Source organism: Leucoraja erinacea, chromosome 5, assembly GCF_028641065.1.
Source record: "Leucoraja erinacea ecotype New England chromosome 5, Leri_hhj_1, whole genome shotgun sequence".
NCBI classification, from domain to species: Eukaryota; Metazoa; Chordata; class Chondrichthyes; order Rajiformes; family Rajidae; genus Leucoraja; species Leucoraja erinaceus.
This window is the reverse complement of record NC_073381.1, coordinates 19326647-19352604: the sequence shown is the minus strand read 5'-3', so window position 1 is coordinate 19352604 and position 25958 is coordinate 19326647. Positions and strand designations below refer to the sequence as shown.

The following is a 25958-nucleotide window of genomic DNA, read 5'->3' as shown; positions in this document are numbered from 1 at the left end:
CAGGAGCACACAAAATACAAATGTGTACATTTTTACTTTAAATGCGTTAATCCCACAAAGTAAATAGGGAGCATTAAATCAAATTTATGCATTTTAGGGAGTATTCTAAAATGGTGTGTAAAATACTTTGTTAACAAAGTTGAATCTGATTTAATGTGTGAGCTCTGCTTGTTGTTCTCACATCTGCGCTGCTTGATGCATTTGCAGGAATTCTAGTTACAGGTTTGCGTTTCATGCAAGTAGATGCACATCCATGGATAGTTCAGTCTGACATTTCAATGGGTATTCACAAATATAACTTGATTTAATGTAACTCCCTTTAATGCTGTAAAATATCCTAAGGCATTTTACAAGTGTGTTATCAAGACAAAGTTGATACCAGGCCTCATTTAAAAAAAATAAGGTAGGTTGATGAACAAAAAACATAATTAGAGCAAGTTATTGGGATCATTGTAAGTTAAACAAGCAAATTGGTCCAGGGATGATTTCCAGAGATAAGAGCTGTAACAACAAACAAACGTTGGAAATAGTGGAACGAATTTCAGGGATGATGATGGAGGCAAAATTGGAGGACTCAGATATCATGGAGGTTTATCAGGTTGGTATCAGGAAGAAGGTGTAGGAACCTGAAAACTGTTATGTCCGGGTTCAGGAGCAGCTTCTTCCCAAAAACCACATTGCAGCCACCAAATAAGCTCTGAACCACATAGACATGCAGGCATTATATATTCTGGTTTTTTTTTTGTTGATGATGGTGTGGACTGAATATTATATTACATATCTGCTATGCTGCTGCAAGTAAGAATTTCATTTTTCCATTTTGGGACATATGACAGTAAAACACTCTTCACTCTTGTGATCGCGTCTACACACTTAACTTAAGGGAGGTCTGTTCAATTATATAAACATATAGCATATAACAATTACAGCACAGAAACAGGCCATCTCGGCCCTACAAGTCCGTGCCGAACAATCTATTCTGCTAGAATGCTTTCCATATGGTTCATCTATAGAAATTAGCAGGAGTCATTGAGACATGCTGAACTTCCTTACAGTTCTGAGGAATTAGAAGAGAATCAAGAAACTGCAGGTGCCTGAATTTTGAAGTTAAGGGCCTGTCCCACTTAGGCAACTTTTTAGTCGACTACAGGCAACTAGGCTGTCGCCACATGATCGCTGGGGTGTCGCCTGTACGGTCGTGAGTCGTCTCCTCAGTCGCCCAGAGTTGTAGCATCTTTCTGGTCACTGCTGGATTTTCAACATGTTGAAAAATTTTCAGAGACAGTCGGCGACAGTGGATTTGACGTCAATGAGCGTAGCTTGACTTCTCCTCACGTAGGTTACTGTCTTAGTTGTCGCCAGGTTAACGTAGGTTGTCGCCTGTGCAGACTTCGATTTTTTTTTTTTTGTTAAAGTAATGATTCTAAATTATTACGAAGGGGAGTCCAGTCGCTGGCAGTCGCCTAAAAATAGCCTAAGTGGGACAGACCCTTTAGTGTGCTTTCTTGGCATAAGTGCCAATGAGGTTGGACCAGGAGAAATAGTAGGAGATATTTAAACTAAGTAATTGATGCTCTCAGCACCTCCACTTCAGCACGATTGACGCTAATTTGGACATTTTCTGAAGTCGGTGTCTAGCTCCTTTTTTTGGGCTGATATTGAAGGAAAGTGTTGGCCTGACACCATGTTACTAACCTCTTTATCTCTTTCCTGTATTGTTTGAAATCCAGCCCACTGCTGTGATGTCATCTGCAAACTTGTAAATGAAACTCAAGCAGAATTTGGTTATACAGTCACAACTGTACAAGGAGTATGATAAGAGGCTTATCAGCTTGCGGAGCACCAGTGTTGAGAATTATTGTGGAGGCTTTTTGACATTTATCTTTACTGATTGTGGTCTATATATCAGGAAGAGGATTTAATTGCACAGGGTGTGCTGAATCCTAGATCCAGGAATGGATGTTGCTGGTCGGAGGGAAGGAGGAAGTTTGAAGAAGGGTCTCGACGTGAAACGTCACCCATTCCTTCTCTCCAGAGATGCTGCCTGTCCCGCTGAGTTACTCCAGCATTTTGTGTCTGTCCAGGAATGGAGATGTGTTTGGTTGGAATTATGGTGTTGTAGGTAAAGCTATAGTCTATAAACAGGACTCTGGCCTAGATATCCAGATCTTCTAGAGACGACGTAGGGAAGGAAAATTGCATCAGTTGTGGACCTGTTGTGACAGTAGGTGAATTGCAGTGGATCAAGGCTGTCTAGGAGGATGGAGTTGATGTGGGCACAATCAGCCTCTTGAAGCACTTCGTGATGGTGGATGTCAGAGCCACTGGAAAGTTGTCGTTAAGACATGCTATCTTGCTTTTCTTTGACACTGGGATGATAGTGGGCCTCTTAAAGCAGGAGAAAACCTCAGAACAGAGTAGGGAGGTATTAAAGATGTTCGCGAATATACCTGCAAATTGCTCCATGAAGGTTCCAAAAACGTGGCTTTTTGCTTTCTGCGGGTTCACTCTCAGGAAGGCAGACCTAACTTTTGCAAGGGTAACTGTACCTACAGGTGCTCTCAAAGCTGGTAATTCCATTGACCTTCTGCTCAAAGCAAGCATTGAATGCAATGGGTAGGGGACGTGTTGTTGCCAGTGATACTCCCAGACACTGAGGTCTAAGATGGTCTGTGCATGCATGAATGTGTGCACGTACATATGTATGGCTGCATAAGATTGTTGGTTTTGAGTTTGTGTATATTTATATGGATGGTTGTGAACGATTGTGCACAAAGGTGTTTGTCGATATAAGCTCATGATTGCATGTACAAAACTCTGGCTTTGTCAAACTGTTTGTGCCTGCTTAAGCATGCATGCAAGTCTGTGCATAAATGTGTGTGCAAGCAGCTGTGTGCAACTTCAGCTTTGTGTATACATTTATGGGTGGGAGGCTTTTTGCATCAGTCTTGCTGACACAGCAGTACATGGAACATTCCACTCACTATAAATAAACATGGATTGATTAGGAACTTTAAATTCTGCATCCTGCCAGCAGGATCTGTGAAACTGATGAGTTTACATTTGTCTTGTGTAATGTGATTCCTCTTGGACTCCCAAGTGAAGTAAAAGTGTTGCCATCTGTTCTCATTAGAACTTGTTTAAGATGAGTTTGCTCCAAATAGCAACAATATGTTAAACGTTTTATTTTTAAAAAGCAGTGTTCCATTTGTAATTTTTTTTCCTCCTGGAAATTATTTGCAATGCTTTTTTTTAATAATCTTTGCGTATAATCTCGAGAGATATTACTAAAAATGGTCACCATTTATGACATTCCAGGAAAGAGGATGATCTTAGTATTTCTGTTTAATTAGGAAGAAAACTGAATCTGTGCTTAGTTTCAGAAAATAATTTTAAAATATAAAATTCTGAAGCAACAAATCTAACAATGTTAATGGTGTGAAGAAAATACTAGATGCTAACTGCATAAAGAAAATAAAACTTCATAGAAAATTATAGGTTACACAAATAACTTGCCAATGTTCCTCAAGATGAGAAATAATTTGCATCCCTTTTCTCCTCCCACCTGCACACCTGTCTGGTATGGCTATGCACAACTCCAGAAGATACCAGTTCTTCTGAAATGGCCTAACAAGAGATACTTCAATAAGATTAATGTCCAAGCTTGCAAGGAGCTCAAAACTGCTGCAGCTTTTCTCAGAGAGCACCTCCCAGGCAACTCTCGTCCTACAAGAGCTGTAAAACGTCAATGGCTGCCTTGAAGTTCACCATAATCGGCACCTCTAAGGGGACTCTTTGCTTCACTACCACAAACTACCAAGTGAATGGGCAACTAATTAGTCATAAATTTAAGGTGTTCTTAGAATACAAGTTTCACTTCAAGGAAAAAAAAGTTGTTCAGCAGGTAGCTGAAGGTAGATATCCAGCAGACAACCTAGAACCTAATATGGATAGAGAAAGACAAGGATCAACTTAGGCTGTGGGCCGAGGAGCTTTTTCGTTCAAGTTCTTGGCCCAACTTACGGAACTACCTAAAGTTTTAACATATGGTGTAAAAATATTATATAAATCATACCTGAAACTCATCAAGACCAAAACCTGCATATTTTTTTTAAATATGGGAGTCCAATTATTCGAGTAGTAATTGTCCAATCAATGCACATTTGACATTGAGGTCGGACACAAATTGGACCCTGGGATCATGGCTGCCTCTTAATTACATCAAAACAATATACCAGGTTTTGAAGGAATAAAGGTAACGCTAACCTTGCTGATAATTTTGTTTTTCAATTGATTTATCTTTATAAAGTTATGATGTGAACTGTTAAATAAAAATGATCAATAACAAATGTAGAGCTAGGATTAGAGTTAGGGTCAGGGTCAGTCGGTGAGTGCTGTGAAGGGTCGGTCGGGCTGTGGGCCCGCCAGTGCATACTGCAAGGGATCGGTCGGGCTGTCTGTAGGCTGGTGAGTGCTGCGAGGGGTCAGTTGGGCTGTCAGCCGGTCGGTGTTGCAGCGAGCGTGCGAGCAGACTGACAGAGCCGGCGCAATGGGGGTGCTGAAGACGGCCTGGGCGGTGTGCAGGGCATTGCTGCTCCACACCATCATCTCCACAATGATCCAGTAGGGCATGCTGGCAAAGGTGGACTCGCTGAGCAGGCCACACATAAGGAGACTGCAGCCGGTCCCAAAGCGGCTCCAGCTCCAGCTGTGGGCAGCTCTGGAAGGGGGGTGAGTTTGGGTTAGGCATTTTCCTCTCAGTGGAAGATACCTTAGCTTTCCCCCAGCCTGGCACTGCCCCAGTCCCACTATGGCCGTGACCCCCACTCTGCACACTGGCAGTCAGTGGGGTTCAGTAAGCGGGGGAACCCAGAAGAACTACCCTCACCCATTAATTAGGCTGGTTCAGGAGCCGGACCTCTAGAAACATAGAAACATAGAAATTAGGTGCAGGAGTAGGCCATTCGGCCCTTCGAGCCTGCACCGCCATTCAATATGATCATGGCTGATCATCCAACTCAGTATCCCGTACCTGCCTTCTCTCCATAGCCCCTGATACCTTTAGCCACAAGGGCCACATCTAACTCCCTCTTAAATATAGCCAATGAACTGGCCTCAACTACCCTCTGTGGCAGAGAGTTCCAGAGATTCACCACTCTCCGTGTGAAAAAAGTTTTTCTCATCTCGGTTTTAAAGGATTTCCCCCTTATCCTTAAGCTTTGACCCCTTGTCCTGGACTTCGGGAACAATCTTCCTGCATCTAGCCTGTCCAACCCCTTAAGAATTTTGTATAAGATCCCCTCTCAATCTCCTAAATTCTAGAGAGTATAAACCAAGTCTATCCAGTCTTTCTTCATAAGACAGTCCTGACATCCCAAGAATCAATCTGGTGAACCTTCTCTGCACTCCCTCTATGGCAATAATGTCCTTCCTCAGATTTGGAGACCAAAACTGTACGCAATACTCCAGATGTGGTCTCACCAAGACCCTGTACAACTGCAGTAGAACCTCCCTGTTCCTATACTCAAATCCTTTTGCTATGAAAGCTAACATACCATTCGCTTTCTTCACTGCCTGCTGCACCTGCATGCCTACTTTCAATGACTGGTGTACCATGACACCCAGGTCTCGCTGCATCTCCCCTTTTCCTAATCGGCCACCATTTAGATAATAGTCTGCTTTCCTGTTTTTGCCACCAAAATGGATAACCTCACATTTATCCACATTATACTGCATCTGCCAAACATTTGCCCACTCACCCAACCTATCCAAGTCACCTTGCAGTCTCCTAGCATCCTCCTCACAGCTAACACTGCCCCCCAGCTTAGTGTCATCCACAAACTTGGAGATATTGCCTTCAATTCCCTCATCCAGGTCATTAATATATATTGTAAATAGCTGGGGTCCCAGCACTGAGCCTTGTGGTACCCCACTAGTCACTGCCCGCCATTGTGAAAAGGACCCGTTTACTCCTACTCTTTGCTTCCTGTTTGCCAGCCAGTTCTCTATCCACATCAATACTGAACCCCCAATGCCGTGTGCTTTAAGTTTGTATACTAATCTCTTATGTGGGACCTTGTCGAAAGCCTTCTGGAAGTCTAGATACACCACATCCACTGGTTCTCCCCTATCCACGCTACTAGTTACATCCTCGAAAAATTCTATAAGATTCGTCAGACATGATTTACCTTTCGTATATCCATGCTGACTTTGTCCAATGATTTCACCACTTTCCAAATGTGCTGCTATCTCATCTTTAATAACTGACTCTAGCAGTTTCCCCACTACCGATGTGAGACTAACTGGTCTGTAATTCCCCGTTTTCTCTCTCCCTCCCTTCTTAAAAAGTGGGGTTACGTTTGCTACCCGCCCATCCTCAGGAACTACTCCAGAATCTAAAGAGTTTTGAAAGATTATTACTAATGCATCCACTATTTCTGGAGCTACTTCCTTAAGTACTCTGGGATGCAGCCTATCTGGCCCTGGGGATTTATCGGCCTTTAATCCATTCAATTTACCCAACACCACTTCCCGACTAACCTGGATTTCACTCAATTCCTCCAACTCTGTGGCAGTCTCATTCAAAAAACACACTCACAATTATATTAATTATATTATTTATATATAATTATAGTATATATTATTTATATATTATTATAGTATAATAATACATGGTTAAAATAGACTGCAACACGGAAATAGGCTCCCCATGGTGTAATATGGACATCGGACACTACATCTCACTTTCTAATTAGTTTAATTAATTAATGTGTAACCTTAGGCACTGACAAGTTATGACTTCCTTCTCAATTATATTTTATCTAAATCTGTGCAAAATTTCATGTAGTTCCGAGACATGGGTCACGAAAGTTGATTTCTAGACACATTTTTGATGCTCGGCCCACAGCCTAACTCTTCGACAGCTACAAGGTACGCAGGTTCTTCACTGTTGTGAAAACAATTTATTGTCCAAACAACAAAAATAATTTCTTATTCCAAGCCAGGAACTGGACTGAGAAGGAACATATTGATTCTTCCTGGAAGACACATTTCGAAGACTACCTAAACTACAACTTGGTTCTTGACTTAATCCCACACTACCGTTAAAGCAACCTTGCTGTCACTCGAGGGCAAAACATTGTGGAAAAGAGCACGTCCCAACTAAAAAACTAACACAGCCGCAGAAACAGACCATATCTCAGCAGTGAAAAACTTCAGTCACTTATCCATAATCTCATTCTAGCAACTCGAAAGAGAAGGATATATCAGGGCCTCAGAGACACTATGGTTATGTTCATTGTCATGAAGGACATGCTTGGATATGTTAGATATAGCTGGATCTTCCTGTGTCTTCCACAGGGAATGTTATCACCAAGTTCCCCAAATCACAGGGACATTCAATGTGTGATAAATCCCAGAACCAGCCTGACCATACCTTGCCCAAGAAAAGGCTTTGAATTAATCATTCAGGCGGGACAATAAAACACAGAAATCCAGAGTAACCCCTCACCCAATCACTAATAACTGTCAGCCATTTCTGCACTATCTGTGGTCTTGCAATGGCCTCCTAGCATCCACAAAACTGAGGTAATTTACGCAAAAGATAATCCCACTGAAGATCCCACTGAGTAGGCCATTCGGCTCGAAGGGCCGAATATAATTAGAAATCAATATAATTAGAAATCAATCAATACATTCTTGAGATAAATTCTGAGATAAAAATGAAATTTTCAAAAAACATTGGCAGTTTAATTTACCTGTCTCTCCCCTTAGACTTCCCTCAGTTGGAGTCAAGATTCCAATACATTCTGCACTTAGTAAGCAGAATAGTAAGGATTTTCTAGCTAGCCCACCTAAACCAATCACCAGCAAGAAGAATTGAATTCTTTATCAAAAAACTCCCAATTGTTCAGAAATCCAGATGGTTCAACATTTGGCTCACCAGGTGCTGATGGCTGTGTTCCCCTCAATTCCCCTCATTGGGCCCCGAGTCTCAGCACACTTTCAACAAATCAAGGCTATGGTTCCTACACTGTTTTGAAACATGCTTGATCTTTTTTATCCCCACACTTTCCTTTAACTCACCAAATTCACCATAAGAGTTGTTATACTGAAGATAGACACAACAAGCTGGAGTAACTCAGCAGGACAGGCAGCATCTCTAGGGAGAAGGAATGTGTGATGTTTCAGGTAGAGACCCTTCTTAATAATAGGTATTATACTGTTCTTAGCATCTTTAAAAAAAACAGTGCTGGGGTATCTTGGGTCAGAATTCCTGGGTCAAAATGCTAAATTCCTGTAAACACGATTTAAATACCTTGGCAAAATTCAGTCTATGGCATATTCAGTGTAGCAGTCTCTGACAGGTGTTTTTATCTGGCTGGGCAGAAATGTATGTTTAAGTGATCCATTGATATGCATGAAGCTGACTCTACCTACTGTTAACCTGCTATCTCATTGACACCTTATAAAACCAGCAAGTTCCTGTTACCATTACTTTCCCAGCTCTCCAGAATGTTTTAATTAAGCTTAGTTACTGTCAGCAACAAAATGTATAAATTCACAGAATGCAGGTTGAACTTGCATTTGTCAGCATTAGGGTACAGACAAATGTTTCCACTTATAAACATTATTGCACTGGAATCAGCATTCAACGTTTTAACCTTTTAATAATTCACCATCCTATCTGCCGTACGGAAACTGAAACTGAGCAGTTGCATTGATTTTTCACAGACCATGCTTCCCTTCCAAAGATTTTATTTACTTTCTTGATTGGCTGCAAACAACAAATTGAGTCTTTAATGTCCCATTCACCAGTTTCTTTTTTGTGTTCACCTTCAGCACTTTACCATTTAAATAGGCTCTCGCTGTTGTCACTTTTCTCACCTCTACACTTGTGACTATATTGTATTAAACTCAATCTGACGCTTCTTGCCTCGTTGCCTGTTTAAATTCCACCCTAGGACTATCACTCGTCAGTTAGCATAATTGGCTGCCACACCTAACTTGGTATCATCAAAAGCTTCAATGGATATTATTTTATCCTTTTATCATTTATAAATGTAAACAGAAGCACAGACAATGACCCTTTTTCTTAGGCAGTACCCGAGGGTTGATAATAACTTGATTTGACACCAGTCAATCACATTCGATAATCTTCATGTCAGTTTATTGGTATTTCTGTACATGATCTGACTAATGTGAGATTCAAATATTAATATAATGTGGTCAGTATTAAAGCAAATTTTCAGCAGACAATAATATAACTTGTGTCCCTTTGGTTAATGACCACATTATATAATCAGATTGTTAACTGATTTGACCAGCGATGCATCTACCTGCTATTCAAGGGAGGTTAGTAATTGTAGTTTATATCTGGATTCCCCTCCCCTGCATTCTCCTACCACAGAAGCTTCCTCAGCCCTTGAGTATTATTTCTAACACCTGAGAAACAGCCTTTCATTCATGTCTGGGAATTGTTTTGCTATATTTTAAGATGGATGAGCTACATACAATAGGTCAAATGGTCCTTTCTATTGATTTTTGTCGTTATTTCTAAGATTGCAGCCGAACTGTTAACCTCATGTTTTAGATTGCTTGCATCTCCCGTATTTTGTGTATTACTGACTGCCAGAGTTATTTCACTTTATATCTCTCTCCACATTAGAGGTTAAGATTGGATTAATCAACTAACCATCTGTGAAGTGTCAAAAAATAATTTATCCCCCTTGGTGCTTTCATTTAGGGGAAATACTGCAAACACTATTACCGGGAAAGTGAATCAGCTGGAGACTATTCTCATCCAACTTCAGGATGATCTCCGAAAGGTACTGGCTCTTAACCATTTGTTCCTTTCATCCATGTCACCATTTAAAACATTCATGAGTTGTATTAAAAATACAGCTTCTTGCATCTTGAAAACTACTCTTCCTTTACACATCATCCTCCACCAGTCCCTTGCAAGATCCTCTCTGCCATCCTCATTCATCCTTTGCTACTCTATTCGGTGCCCATTCTTGCCCTCCTATGCATCCTTCTTCAAAGATTCTGGTAACACTGATCTTTCCCTGTAAGTATCCTCCCACGTTCCTCCTTTTCACACTTGTCTTCCCTACTTTCTTCCAATCTTTTTCTCATTCCGTTCTGCAGACATGTGGCATTGCTATAGAACTACAACTGATGGATCTGAAGTATATGAGAATAGGACTAGCATGCATAGCATGTTCCTTGTACATTCCCCATTATTCACTAAGATCTCTGGTCTCAACTCCACTATCCTGCTTGATCATATTTGACTGCCGTGCAATGGAAAAATCACTGGCACACCTTTTAATATACCTAAAGACTCAACAGCCACAGCTGTCTGAGGTATAAACATCTAGATTCATACGCTTCAGAGAATAAATTCCTCCTCAACTCAGCTGTAAGTGACCAACTCCTTATCTTGAGTCTATGTCCGCTTGTTTTTATCTACCGTATTAACCCGTTTCATTAAGATTGTCTCTCGCTTTGCTAAACAACGTGATAAACCCAATCAACTCGATGCTTCATCATAAGATCAGCCCAAAATCAAACTAGTAAATCTTCACCACTTTAAATCCAACACTTTCTTTAATGAGGCAAAACTGTATGCAAAATATCAGGTGTTGCCTCACCAAAGGTACAGTTGTAGAGAGCTCCACAAGATCACATCTGGAATGCTACATACAATCTAGAGTCATGCAGCACGGCCACACGCCCCTTGGCACATCTTGGCCATGCCAACCACGATGCCCCCTCAATGCTAGTCTGTGCTGACTTATATCTCTCTAAACCTTTCCTATCCATGTATCTGCCTACATTTATTTTAAATATTATTGTCTTTTTCACACAGAGAGTTGTGAGTCTGTGGAATTCTCTGCCTCAGGAGGCCGGATCTCTGGATACTTTCAAGAGAGAGCTAGATAGGGCTCTTAAAGATAGCGGAGTCAGGGGCTATGGGGAGAAGGCAGGAACGGGGTACTGATTGTGGATGATCAGCCATGATCACATTGAATGGTGGGGCTGGCTAGAAGGGCCAAATGGCCTAGTCCTGCACCTATTGTTTATTACCCATGTCAACTACTACTTCTGGCAGTTTATTCTATATAGCTACTACTTTCCGTTTCAAAAAGTTTTCCTTTAGTTTTCTATGCAATCTTTCCCTTCTCACCTTAAACCTATGCCCTCTAGTTCTTAATCCCCCTACCTTGGGGAAAAAGATTCTGCATTCACCATGTCCATTCACATCATGATTTATACATCCCTATAAGCCCTTATTCAGCCTCCTGTGCTCCAAAAAATAAAGTCTTAGTCTACCTAGCTTCTCCCATACAGCTTAGGCCCTTGAGTCATGGTAACATCCTTGTAAATCTTCTGCATTCTTTCCAGCTGAATGGCATCCTTCCTGTGGCAGGTGATCAAAACGGAACAAGTACTCCAAGTGCAGCCTCACCAATGTTTTGTACAACTGTTATACTCAATTCCTTGATTGATGAAGACCAATGTTCCAAAAGCCACCATCACCAACCATTCTACCTGTGACTTTCAGGAATCTACATACATGTACACCTAGATCCCTCCCCATGGCCCTACCTTTCACTGTGAAGATCCTGCCCTGGTTTGACTTCCCAAAATGCAATGCCTCACACTTACCTGAATTAAACTCAATTATTCACACCTTGGCCCAGCTGATCACAATCTTACTGTAATTCTTGATAACTATCTTCACTGTCTATGATACCACTCATTTTAGTTGCCATCCTCACATACAAGATACAAGATACATTTAATTGTCATTTGGACCCCTTGAGGTCCAAACGAAATGCCGTTTCTGCAGCCATACATTACAAACATATAGACCCAAGACACAACATAATTTACATAAACATCCATCACATTGTTGTGATGGAAGGCCAAATAAACTTATCTCTCCACTGCACACTCTCCCCCCCCCCCCCCCCCCCCCCCCCCCCCCCCCCGATGTCAGAGTCAAAGTCAAAGCCCCCGGCTGGCGATGGCGATTGTCCCGCGGCCATTAAAGCCACGCGTGGGGCGAGGTCGCACACCGGGTTCTTGATGTTAGAGCCCCCGGCGTGCTCTCGCAGAGTCCCGTGGCCATTCCAACCGCGCGGGGCGGTGATGTAGGCCCTGCTCCAGGAGCTCTTCAACCCCGCAACTCGGGCGGGGGAATCCGGTCTCCCTCCAGGACCCGCGGGCTCCCGGTGCCGCCGTCCACAGACCCGCAATTGAAGCCTCCGACTCTCCGGTCGGGCCGCAGCAGCAGCAGCAGCAGCGCTCCTCCACCGCTCCACCTGCTCCGGACTCGGCCAGCCCCGCGACGGCGACGGTAAGTCGTCGGCACCAGAGCCCCCAGTCTCTTCCTGTTGGAGGCCGCTCCTCGTTGCATAACGGAAACCCGACGAGAAAAGGTCGGGTCTCCCGTGCAGGGAGAGATTGTTTCCCCCCCCCCTCCTCCCACCCCACCCCCACCCCCCCACACACACACCCCAACAAAAAATAACAAAAACTACATAAAAACATAGACAGAAAATAATAAAACGCGGACAGACTGCAGAGACCGCTGCTGACGAGAGTCGCGCCGCCCACAGGAAACATTTCTTAATCATGTCTTGTTCATTCTCATCCAAATCATTGATATGGACGTAAGAACATTTCACAAAACTACAAAATATTGCACATTTGTAGGTTGTCACACTATTTGAAGTTGAATCATTTTCTTTTGAAGAAAATACAATGTGAAATATAGCTAATAAATGCAAATTTCTGTTCAATTTCATGTTAATGAACCAAGCTTGGTGACCAACTTAATTAAGTGAAGCCTCATTGTGTCAATTAAAAAAGCACAGACATGAATTGTAACACCTTGGTGAAACTACAAATTGCAAGGAAACACATATCACAAGATCTAATTTGCCAAAGTTGTGCAGTGGGATGTAACGTGTGCTTCTTGTGTAATTATTGTGTGGCCAGGAAAAGGAAGACAAGGCGATGCTCCAGGCTGAAGTTCACCATCTGCGACATGATAACCTGCGGCTTCAAGAAGAGTCACAAACCGCTGCCGCACAGTTACGGAAATTTACTGAATGGTTCTTCAACACCATAGACAAGAAGTCCTGATGTCCTGATAATGAGAACCATAATCAAAAGCCCGAGCTGAAAGATTCATTAACTCCTAGAATGTTATACTAATCTGTTCAGAAATAAGTATAGGTGTTGTAGCTATAATTATATGTCTGGTTCTGTTCATTCAAATACACCACTGACAAGAATCCAGTTAAACCCAGCGGTTGAACTTGCTAAGGGCCTCACGTAATGTAAAATAGAAACTTCAAATGGTAACTTCAATGTAAAAGGTGCTCTATTTTTTGTAATTAGTTTCTTTCCATTGTCGCAGTGTTATAGCAATAAGACTTTAGTAATATCCCGCAGGGCTTTGTTTGGAATTTAGCACTAGTATGATGAAGCTGGTTTAGATACAATTACTTTGCTGGAATAAACATTAGTGCCTGAAACAAGCAGTGTTCTGATGTTTAAAGCTACACTTGCCTTTTGAATGGCTCACTACTAAATCTACAACTTCACTGATTTTTGTACAGTTCACTTAAGGCTGTAGGATCAATGGTACACCATTCTATAAAGAGTGTGTACATAGTGAGTCGGCAAGTCACTTGTACAATGCCAAATTTGTTTATCTTTGTACAGAAGCTCTAAATAAAAAGTGTCTTGTATTTAACAATTATTTTAAATTATTTAACCTTAAATTGTTAACTTTAAGTTTTGTTTATCTGCACTATGGAAAACCAGTTTGCTGTAAATTGTGTTGTCTGTAGCTCGTCAGTACAAAGACTGTCATGGTTTGTAGTAAATCTAACATTTGGATGCTGCTAGTATATAATATTCCATGGTTTGTACGCTTTGAGAAATATGTTCTTTTTAAACTATTTCATTTGAAATGTTACATACAGTTGCTTTTTTAATAAATGTAGGACAAAGTTAGTTGCTCAATATTTTACATTTTTGATCTTTTTATCTTTTAAGCAACCTATTATGACATCTCAGCTTTTTTTTTAATTTAAAGAATCCAAATGTGGTACTTATGTTAGTTTATCAATGCATGACATGGAACACACAGGTTGGGAAACACTGATCACCTGCAATAGGTCCAATTGTGCATTACACTCTCTAGAATGGTCTTAACATAAAATATAAAGTTCTTCATTATGTGACCATTCTGATCTGACCGGAGTAAAAGTGGAATTATTCTCAGATTAGCTTTTGAAAATTAATTTGGTAGTGTTCAAAAATCTTGAATGTTATAGAGGAAATAAATTATGAACAAATATCCATTGGCTAAATAAGTGAGAACCAGTGCACATTTTGAAGGGGGTTAGCAAAAAAAGATAAAGGCACTATTTTTGGAGGATAGTGGAAGCAACTTCAATGAGAAATTACAGTAAACCATCATTTTAACAGATCTCTTTATGACAGATTTTGTTTATAGTAGACGGACCTGCTGACGCAATCCCGCTCGCAAGGTACAGCAGTTAGCCCTTCTTCACTCACTGCATGGTCCTTTGACATGACTGTTGTTGCGGCTCACATTGTAGCCCCTCAAAACATTGCTTTCTTCAGGTGACAGGAGAAATGGGAGGGAGCCCCATTGTGACCGAGACGTCCTGAAGAAAGCGCGTCCTGTCGGGAGTTACAACGTGAGCCACAATAACAGCTGCGTCAACCGGTGAAGAAGGGCTCGCTGGTCCCGACCAGCGACATCAGTACCTAGTTTTAAAGTTAAACGACACAAAGTGCTGGAATAACTCAGCAGACTGAATCAGACTGAAGAAGGATCCCGACAACACCTGTCCACGTGTTCTCCAGAGATGCCCGCCTGACCTGCTGAGTTACTCCAGCATTTTGTTCTTTTGTATATTAACCATCATCTCCAATTCTTTGTTTTATCTGCATACAATAATACTTTACTTGGTTATAGTGGCCAATCAGCATTAACGGATACCAGTTTCTCCCCCTCCCCCAAGGTCTGGTATAATGAAGTTTTACTGTATGAAGCATTGGACAGGAAACTGGATTGTTTATTGCAAACTAGGAATGTCCACAAGGACTAGATGAACTAATCTGTAAAGCATCACTCACCACGTGTGAACTTCAAATCCAACTCTTCCAATTGGGCTGAATCAGTGGTCCTTATTCCCTGACTCGATTATCCCAAAGGAATGCTATTCCATATTTGAAGATCTTGTTCGGGTCATTTCTTGCTGGACCTTATCTAGAGGAAGGGAAATTGAAACCAATTAATTACAACTTAGCTCATGTGGAGTAACTTGGGCTTGTTTTAAAGATGCTTGTTTTGAGCACCGCTGTAAAGGCATCAAAGAAATCTAGAATGTTGCGGTCCTGAAAAATGTAATGGTGCAAAACGTTCCCTTCTCCCACCACCTGGAACTGTAAAAGTTAAGATGCCAATTTGCAAATGTCCTGACACCCTGGAGTCAGGATTACAAGTACAGAGTTTGAATATCTCAACTCAACACAGTTGGCTAAATTATCAACATCAACATTAAAGGTCCTGTCCCACTTAGGCGATTTTTCAGGCAACTGCCAGCGACTGTCAAGCCGCCTGAAAAACTGGAGACTGGAACGGCAACTGTCAGAGTGGAACACACACGCACACACACATCGCTTCCTTCACCAGCCCGTTATGCAGGCAGGGGACGGGGCAAGAGGGGGGAGCGCTGTTGAGTGAAATTCACACGGTGCAAAGCCAATGTGAAGGTTGGCGCTGTAATTAAGATGGTGAAAGCACAGTGCACAGGGTCACGTAAGTCCTTTAAGAGGGGAGAAGGAGTGGAGACAACTTTTAAGAAGCTAGAGATACACGGCTGTGAAGCTCGGCGGACATTAATATTACCGGTCGGTTATCCTTGGTTCTGAAAACTGCTGCTTATGTATTTTTACCAATGAGCCAATGAAATTCACATGTCAGCACCGGCTACAACTTACAAGAACCTGTGACAACCTTCGACCTCCTGGCAACCCACTAGGAGATCCTGGCAACCCACCTACGGCATGAGAATTCTCGCTACTCTCCATGGTGGCTTTATTCTGGTCTCCGCCAATTTTTCAACATGTTTCAACATGTTGAAAAATTCGCTGTGACCCTAATGAGGCCGCGACTAGTTCCCAGAATGCAGGAACTCCTCACCATGAAGTCAACTACCCGGCAACCACCCGCGAACATGTGAAGACTACATAATCTCCTGCCGTCGCTTAAGTGGGACAGCCCATAAAAGAGCTCCCGCACACAGACATTAAATTGCTTTGTGCCGGCAACCACTAAATCCATACGGAAGGAAAGTATATAAGAGGACATTGTCCTGGCAGAGCACATCTATTCTGTGGTGTGATGTGCTAATCCCTCTTTAATCCCTTAAAGGTAAATTCTGTTCCAAGGATAACAGTTTAGTTGGCAAATGAGGTAATTCACATAATTATGAAATTAATTGGCTTCAGAACAAAAATTCTGAAACCACTGTTTTTCTAACAGCTATTTCTAGCATTTATGTTTTCATTCTGCTGTTTCGTGATTTGCCTACTGAAACTCCACGCAAACTGATCGGCCACCCTGCAAACCCGACTCTCCCTCTGCCCACTCCAGGTCAGCTCCCGCTCGGCCCGTCCCATCCTCCTGCCCGCTCCCTGCCCATCCGCTCTGCTCCATCCCCTGAGGTCGGGCCGCGGGGAGGGGGAGGGGGAGGGGGGGAGGGGGGGGGGGGGGGAAGGGGGGGGAGGGAAGAAGGAGAGAGAGAGAGAGAGAGAGATAGAGAAAGGGAGAGATAGAGAGGCAGAGAGGAGGGGGAGAGAGAGAGAGGGAGAGAGAGAGAGAGAGAGGGGGAGAGACAGAGAGATGGAGAGACAGAGCGAAATGCAACCGTGTGTCACGCGTTCAGAATGTTCTGGTAATGAAGCGTGCGCGTCTCATGCACGAAAGCTGTCGGTAGCTCTATGGAATTCAGGGGAGCAGCCTGCCGCGTCACACACACACTAACCACCCCCCCCCCCCCCCCCCCCCCCCCCTCACAGAGAGGGATACAGAGGCACACAGAGGCACACACAGAGAGGGACACACAGAGGGACAGAGGCAGGGAGCCTTTTGGAGCTGGGGTTTCCGGGTATCCGCTGCCTTTTGGAGCTGGGTTTTCCGATTTGCTGCGTGTTTTGAGGTGGCGACCCTGCTGCTGCGAGCGGGCGGATGATCAATAGCCGCAGAGGGCTGGCCGATCAAGAGGGGGGGGGGGGTGTGAGAGGGAAGAAGGAAGGGAGGAGAGGGGTACGGCCGCCCAGCAGCTGTCGGCCTCAGAGTGAGCCTCAGCTCCATGGCCTCACATCCTCGGCGCTTTCAGACCCCGAGTACGGGGAGGGGGGGTGGGAGGGCGGAGTTGGGGTGAAGGGGGGGGAGAGGAAGGAGTGGATGGGGGAGAGAGGTGAAAGTGGCGGGGGGGGGGGGGGGGGGGGGGTTGGGGGCAGGCGGGCGCACGTTGGAGTCCAGCAGCGGGAGGGGGGGCGAGTGTACTTGGAGGTTTACTGGAGGCAGGTGGGCCTGGATTGGTCGGCATGTGGGCATTGTGACATCGCAGCTGGTAAAATCCGTTTAGATCTTAAAAATTGAGTGAGTGGGGGGGGGATTTTATTAAAAAATGCGTCCATAAAAATGTCTAAATGTAATGAGGAGTGGATTTGCGAATGTAAAAGTGAAATCGCTAGCGAAAAGGAAAAAATCTCGGAGTTTTTGCGTGTGGTTTTGGCAGACCAAGCAATCAAAGGCCAAAAATCTAATCTGAAAATCGAATGACATACACCCACAAATAAAACACACACCCCACACAGAGTTTTAAAAGTATATAGATATGATATGATACTAGACTATAGTTGTACGAGGTTGCGGGGGGTGAGGAGACCCGCGGTGTCACACCCACAATAACCACCCCCCCCCACACTGCGGTGTCCCCCCTCCCTCCCACACACACACACACACACCAACCCCCCCCCCCCATTCAATGACTCTATCCCTGCCCTACCTCGAGGGGCAGAGAAAGAGAGAGGGTGAGCCGGGGGGAGGGGGGGTGGAGGACGAGAGGGGGAGGAGAGGGAGAGGAGAGGGGGGGGGAGGTGGAGAGGGGGGGAACTGGGTGGGGGAGAGGACTGGGAGGGGGAGAGAGAGGGAGGGGGGAGTGGAAGGGAGTTAGCGAGTTAGATAGAGCTCTAAGGGCTAGTTGAATCAAGGGATATGGGGAGAAGGCAGGCAATGAATTTTGGGGCTTAAGGGGCCGAATGGCCTCCTGCACCTATTTTCTATGTTTCTATGGAGGGGGAGAAGGGGGGAGGGGGAGAGGAGGGGGGGGACTGGGGGAGGGGGAGAGGGGGGGAGAGAGAGAGAGAGAGAGAGAGAGAGAGAGAGGACTGGAATGGGAATTGAACTCAGCGAGCGGGCGGGCGGTGCGGACGGGGACAGCTGCGAGCAGGTGGTGGGCCTCGGCAGCTCTCGGGACCTCTGAAGCCCTCGGAAGCCCAACCAAATTACTGCGTGTTCAGCGGCTTCAATCCAGAGCCCTGGGGGAGGGGGCAGCTGGGCTGCGGGCGGGCGGGGCTGGGCGGACAGCCAGCCGAGTGCAAGTCGACCGCGGGGGTGCAAACTCGAGGAGCAGTGCCATTGTGAAGTCATCAGCTCGTTTGCTTCAAAAAATATTTCATTTTAATAAAAAACTCAAGAAATAATTAATCAATTATGTCAACAAAATAGAGAGAGTACAGAGGAGATTTACTAGAATGTTGCCTGGGTTTCAACAACTAAGTTACAGAGATAGGTTGAATAAGTTAGGTCTTTATTCTCTGCAGCGCAGAAGGTTAAGGGGGGACCTGATAGAGGTCTTTAAAATGATGAGAGGGATAGACAGAGTTGATGTGGACAAGCTTTTCCCTTTGAGAATAGGGAAGATTCAAACAAGAGGACATGACTTCAGAATTAAGGGACAGAAGTTTAGGGGTAATATGAGGGGGAACTTCTTTACGCAGAGAGTGGTGGCGGTGTGGAATGAGCTCCCAGTGGAAGTGGTGGAGGCAGGTTCATTGGTATCATTTAAAAATAAATTGGATAGGCATATGGATGAGAAGGGAATGGAGGGTTATGGTATGAGTGCAGGCAGGTGGGACTAAGGGGAAAAAATAAATTTGTTCGGCATGGACTTGTAGGGCCGAGATGGCCTGTTTCCGTGCTGTAATTGTTATATGGTTATATGGTTAATTTTTCAGATGAGGCGATTTTCGAGATCATGAGGTAAATCTCTATCGGAATATGTAAACATTTCATCGTTAGCGCGTCTTGTTTTCGAGGAGATGTGAATCACAGAAAAACGCACAAATACATTCACTTCCAAGATCAGAATTTTATGTTTATTGATAAGGATAGATAGATAGACAGACAGATACCTGAGAGAATGGAGCAACTGGGCTTGTATACTCAAGAGTTTAGCAGGATGAGAGGGAATCTTATTGAAACATATAAGATTATTAAGAATTTGGACACGCTAGAGGCAGGAAACATGTTCCCGATGTTGGGGGAGTCCAGAACTAGGGGGCCACTGTTTAAGAATGAGTAAGTCATTTAGAACGGAGACGAGGAAACAGTTTTTCTCACAGAGAGTTGCGAGTCTGTGGAATTCTCTGCCTCAGAGGGTTATGGAGGCCGGTTCTCTGGATACTTTCAAGAGAGAGTTAGATACGGCTCTTAAAGATAGCGGAGACATGGGATATGGGGAGAAGGCAGGAACGGGGTACTGTTTGGGGATGATCAGCTATGATCACATTGAATGGCGGTGCTGGCTTGAAGGGCCGAATGGCCAACTCCTGCACCTATTGTCTATTAGATTGCTTTGTACTGGCAACTTCTAAATCCAAAGAGTAGGAAAAGGAGGACATTTGATCATACTGGTTTCTGTGCAAATTGATTAAAATTACATTGGTTTGGCTTTTGATGTCACCACATTGGAAATGTGATCCATTCAATCCAAATCTAGAGCGATTCTGAACTTAACCCAGACACGGCCTGAAGAATTTTACACACTGACTCACAAGAACAGACCTTTGGCCCACAATGTCCATGATGAACATTATGTGAAGTGAAACTAATCACCTCTGCCTGCACATGATACATATCCCTCGCTATTTGCATATCTGCGTGCTGATCTAAAAGCCTCAAAAGCTAATATTGTATCTGCCTCCCTGGCAGCCATTCTTTTCCAAACACCTTTGTAAAAACACATGCCCCCCACATCTCCTTTACATTTTGCCTTTCTCACAAACCTATGCCCTCTATTCCTTGCCATTTCCACTCCGAGAAAAGGTTCTGCCAACTCTCTGTGCCTCTCATAAATTTATATACACTCACTAATAACGCACACAAAAAAATCACACACAAGTCTGCTTTTGGTAATAGAGATAATGATGTTTTAATCTCTACTAGTAACATAATCATTTGTAAATTGAAGGTTATTGAATAATATCCCAATAATATTATTATAAATCTCAAACATAACATCGGCTTTAATTTACTATTCAAATGGTTGCTAATGTTAAGGCTTTACAGTCAATTAAGTAACTAAGATAGACACAAAAAGCTGGAGTAACTCAGTTCCTTCTTACATAATGAAGTAACTAATGTCCGATTGGGTTAAACAAATCAACACCTACTCATATTAGGATCATACACTGCCAGTCCTGTAAAAACAGTCCATAACCTTTCCTAGAATCAGAATTATTAAGGGAATAAGGAGATTTGACCCATCAGCCTTATGTAATTTCCATTCACATGTAAAAATACAATGTATCTCAGATTCTTAGTTTAATTTTCCCTTCTCATGTGCCAGAACAACAGCAGTCAAGCCAAGGAAATCAAGCAATTATTTAACTGTAGGTTTACCTTAACCTTCTGAATGGAGACGTGAAGTGATTTTTCACCTTGTTCTGTTCATTAAACTGGGATTATAAAGATTGTGTCAATATCAGAAGAAAATATTAAAACCAAAGGGCAATTATAAAAATTCCTGAGGAGCTAGATTTACATCCCAATAGGAATGTACTGCCACTGCCACAAACACACAGACACCCGGAGGAATATCCTGGCCAGAGTAAGAATGAAAATAAGTCTCATTTCTGTGGTGCCCATGTCCCATAATTATCAAGCACCTGCAATTCAGCACTAGCAGTAGAATGGACAAAGGTGAGTTACAGGGACTGCTAGAAAGAAGCCAAAGTGTTGCTTTAATGAAGGCTCATTATTTCAGCAAATGTTAAACTAACAAAAACTTTGAACACTTGCAACTCAAGGTGCAGAATGCAAGGAGGAGCCATGTCACAAGGAAATTCCACAGGACTAAGGTGGTACAGAGCATTACAAACGCTCAACTGCCCTCCTTGGATGATAAATCGTCGGGCCACAAACATCAAGCAGGACACATCCCACCCTGCCAACCACCTTTTCACTCTGCTACCCTCTGGGAGGCGATTCAGGTCTCTGAAGGCTCGCAACGGTAGACTAAAAAATAGTTTCTACCCATGTGCGATAAAATAACTTAATTCCAACAGAGAACACTGGGGAAGCAAAATGTGATTCCAAGAAATGCAACATTCTTTTTAAATTCTTTTTAAATACTTATTTATTATTTTTACTAATAAGTGTACATATGTGTCAATGGTTGTCGTGTTTGTATTTTTTAACCGGAGGAGATGCAATGGAATTTCGTTGCACAGTATTGTGCAATGACAATAAACGTATTCATTCATTCATTCATTCATTCAGAGGGCAACGAATTAGAAATGTGAGTGGCTTAAATTATTAACTGGAAGAAACATAGAAACATAAAAAAAATAGGTGCAGGAGTAGACCATTCGGCCCTTCGAGCCTGCACCGCCATTCAATATGATCATGGCTGATCATCCAACCCAGTATCCTGTACCTGCCTTCTCTCCATACCCACTGATCCCTTTAGCCACAAGGGCCACATCTAACTCCCTCTTAAATATAGCCAATAAACTGGCCTCAACTACCTTCTGTGGCAGAGAATTCCAGAGATTCACCACTCTCTGTGTGAAAAATGTTTTTCTCACCTCGGTCCTAAAAGATTTCCCCCTTATCCTTAAACTGTGACCCCTTGTCCTGGACTTCCCCAACATCGGGAACAATCTTCCTGCATCTAGCCTATCCAACCCCTTAAGAATTTTGTAAGTTTCTATAAGATCCCCCCTCAATCTTCTAAATTCTAGCGAGTACAAGCCAAGTCTATCTAGTCTTTCTTCATATGAAAGTCCTGATATCCCAGGAATCAGTCTGGTGAACCTTCTCTGTACTCCCTCTATGGCAAGAATGTCTTTCCTCAGATTAGGAGACCAAAACTGTACGCAATACTCCAGGTGTGGTCTGACCAAGACCCTGTACAACTGCAGTAGAACCTCCCTGCTCCTATACTCAAATCCTTTTGCTATGAATGCTAACATACCATTCGCTTTCTTCACTGCCTGCTGCACCTGCATGCTTACTTTCAATGACTGGTGTACCATGACACCCAGGTCTAGTTGCATCTCCTCTTTTCCTAATCGACCACCATTCAGATCATAGTCTACTTTCCTGTTTTTGCCACCAAAGTGGATAACCTCACATTTATCTACATTATACTGCATCTGCCATGCATTTTCCCACTCACCCAGCCTATCCAAGTCACCTTGCAGCCTCCTAGCATCCTCCTCACAGATAACACTGCCCCCCAGCATCGTGTCATCCACAAACTTGGAGATGTTGCATTCAATTCCCTCGTCCAAATCATTAAGATATATTGTAAATAGCTGGGGTCCCAGCACTGAGCCTTGTGGTGCCCCACTCGTCACTGCCTGCCATTGTGAAAAGGACCCGTTTACTCCTACTCTTTGCTTCCTGTCTGCCAGCCAGTTCTCTATCCACATCAATACTGAACCCCCAATACCGTGTGCTTTAGGTTTGTATACTAATCTCTTATGTGGGACCTTGTCGAAAGCCTTCTGAAAGTTCAGATATAACACATCCACTGGTTCTCCCTTATCCACTCTACTAGTTGCATCCTCGAAAATTTCTATTAGATTCGTCAGACATGATTTACCTTTCATAAATCCATGCTGACTTTGTCCAATGATTTCACCACTTTCCAAATGTGCTGCTATCCCATCTTTAATAACTGACTCTAGCAGTTTCCCCACTATCGATGTTAGACTAACTGGTCTGTAATTCCCCGTTTTCTCTCCCTCCCTTTTTAAAAAAGTGGGGTTACATTAGCTACCCTCCAATCCTCAGGAACTACTCCAGAATCTAAAGAGTTTTGAAAAATTATCACTAATGCATCCACTATTTCTGGGGCTACTTCCTTAAGTACTCTGGGATGCAGCCTATCTGGCCCTGGGGATTTATCGGCCTTTAATCCATTCAATTTACCCAACACCACTTCCTGGCTAACCTGGATTTCACTCAGTTCCTCCATCTCATTTGACCCCTGTTCCCTTGCTTTTTCCGGCAGATTATTTATGTCTTCCTTGGTGAAGACAGAACCAAAGTAGTTATTCAATTGGTCTGCCATGTCTTTGTTCCCCATGATCAATTCACCTGTTCCTGACTGCAAGGGACCTACATTTGATTTAACTAATCTTTTTCTCTTCACATATCTATAAAAACTTTTGCAGTCAGTTTTTATGTTCCCTGCCAGTTTTCTTTCATAATCTATTTTCCCTTTCCTAATTAAGCCTCTGCTGGACTCTGAAATCCTCTTCCTCTGCACCCTTGCAAATTTGATTCACCCAATCTATATGTAGATTGAAGTCACCCATTATAACTGTTTTACCTTTGTTGCACGCATTTCTAATTTCCTGTTTGATGCCATCCCCAACTCCACTACTACTGTTAGGTGGCCTGTACACAACTCCCACTAGCATTTTCTGCCCCTTAGTGTTTCGCAGCTCTACCCATATCGATTCCACATCCTCCAAGCTAATGTCCTTCCTTTCTATTGCGTTAATCTCCTCTCTAACCAGCAACACTACCCCACCTCCTTTTCCTTTCTGTCTATCCCTCCTGAATATTGAATATCCCTGGATGTTCAGCTCCCAGCCTTGGTCACCCTGGAGCCATGTCTCCGTGATCCCAACTATATCTTTGTCATTAATAGCTATCTGCACATTCAACTCATCCACCTTATTACGAATGCTCCTTGCATTGAGACACAAAGCCTTCAGGCTAGTTTTTACAACACTCTTACCCCTTATACAATTATGTTGAAAAATGGCCCTTTTTGATTTTTGCCCTGGATTTGTCTGCCTGCCACTTTTACTTTTCACCTTGCTACCTATTGCTTCTACCCTCATTTTACACCCCTCTGTCTCTCCGCTCACACATTTAAGAAACGCTTTCCCTTTGGAGTAAGATGGCAGATGTGCGGGAGTGGGCGCCGTCTGTGTATGGCAGCCTGTCCGCAGTCCATCTCTACACCTTTTTTTTATTTTAAGTCCTGTTAAAAAATGTTAGTGGAGGTCTTCTATGTGGGGGGTGGGGGTGGGGAAGGGGGAAACTTTATTTCTTAGTCACCTACCTGGTCGGAGAGGCAGCATCCCTCCAAGCTGCTTCTTCGCCCCGTCCTCGCGGCCTACCATCGAGAGTGGAGCGGCGTTTCCTGTCGGGACCGGCCGGGACTACAGCTTCGGCGGCGGTGCAACGCTGGGATACTAACAGGGAGCGGGCGATGCCTTCCCGGGTCGCCATGCGGTAAGCTCCGGAGTGCTATGGCCGTCGATCCCAACATTGCGGAGCTGTGGCTGCGGGCGTCCGGCCGCGGGCGGTACTGGATTTGGAGCGTCGCGGAGCCAGGGATCGAGTTCACCAGGGTCGGAGCTCCAACCGGTCCCCCACCTGTTAAAATGCAATCCGTCCCTTTTGTACAGTTCCCCCTTACCCCAAAACAGATCCCAGTGATCTAAGAATCTAAATCCCTGCCCCGTGCATCAGTTCCTCAGCCGCACATTCAGGTCCCATATCTCCCTGTTCCTGCTCTCGCCAGCACGAGGAACTGGAAGCAAAACGAAGAGAACAACCCTGGAGGTCCTGCTTTTCAGCATTTTTCCAAGCTCTCTAAAGTCACACTGCAGAATATTCATCCCCTTCGTTCCGACATCGTTTGTGCCGACATGCACTACTATATCCGGCTGTTCACCTTCGCCCTTGAGGAATTTCTGCACTCTGTCCGTGACATCCTGGATCCTGGCACCAGGAAGGAAGCACACCATCCTCGCATCCCGTCTGTTGCCACAGAAACCACTGCCGTACCTCTCACAATGGAGTCTCCCACTACAATGGCGTTGCCTGACGTTGGCCCATTTGGTTTTGGCTCAACAGCCCTTTTTGCTTCGCAAGCCAGTCCGCCGCTCAGTGTAATAACGTCTTCTGTCCCAACAGCTTCTAAGTGGGTGAACCCATTCACAAGAGGTGCAACACCTGGGGACGTTTGCATTCCATGCTTCCCTCCCTTTCTCACCGTCACCCTCCTTCTCTCTTCCAGTACCTTAGCTGTAACAATCTTACTGTAGGACCTGTCGAGGAACGACTCAGTTTCTCGGACGAACCTGAGGTCATCCACTTGCTTCTCCAGTTCCCCAACACGGCCCTCCAGGAGCCGTACCTGGATGCACTTCTCATATTTGTAGCAGCCAGGGGCACCAGCAGTGTCCTTAACCTCCCACATTCTGCAAGCATCACACTGAATCAGCTTGCTTGGCACCTCCTTCTATCATCTCTCCCTCTTCAGCATTTTGCGTAGCCTCCTCCCCTCAGCCTCCTC

The 25958-nt window shown here is 43.9% G+C and overlaps 1 protein-coding gene across 1 annotated transcript in view; it reads left to right on the top strand.

Moving 5' to 3' along the window:
• LOC129697005 (signal-induced proliferation-associated 1-like protein 2) overlaps positions 1–14046 on the top strand; it is a 437405-nt gene extending 423359 nt beyond the window's left edge. The window contains exons 22-23 of the mRNA XM_055635187.1: positions 9746–9827; positions 13012–14046. Coding sequence (XP_055491162.1) covers positions 9746–9827; positions 13012–13158 — 229 coding nt within the window. The 3' untranslated portion in view covers positions 13159–14046. The remainder of the gene's footprint in view (positions 1–9745; positions 9828–13011) is intronic.
• Positions 14047–25958: the final 11912 nt, after the last annotated feature.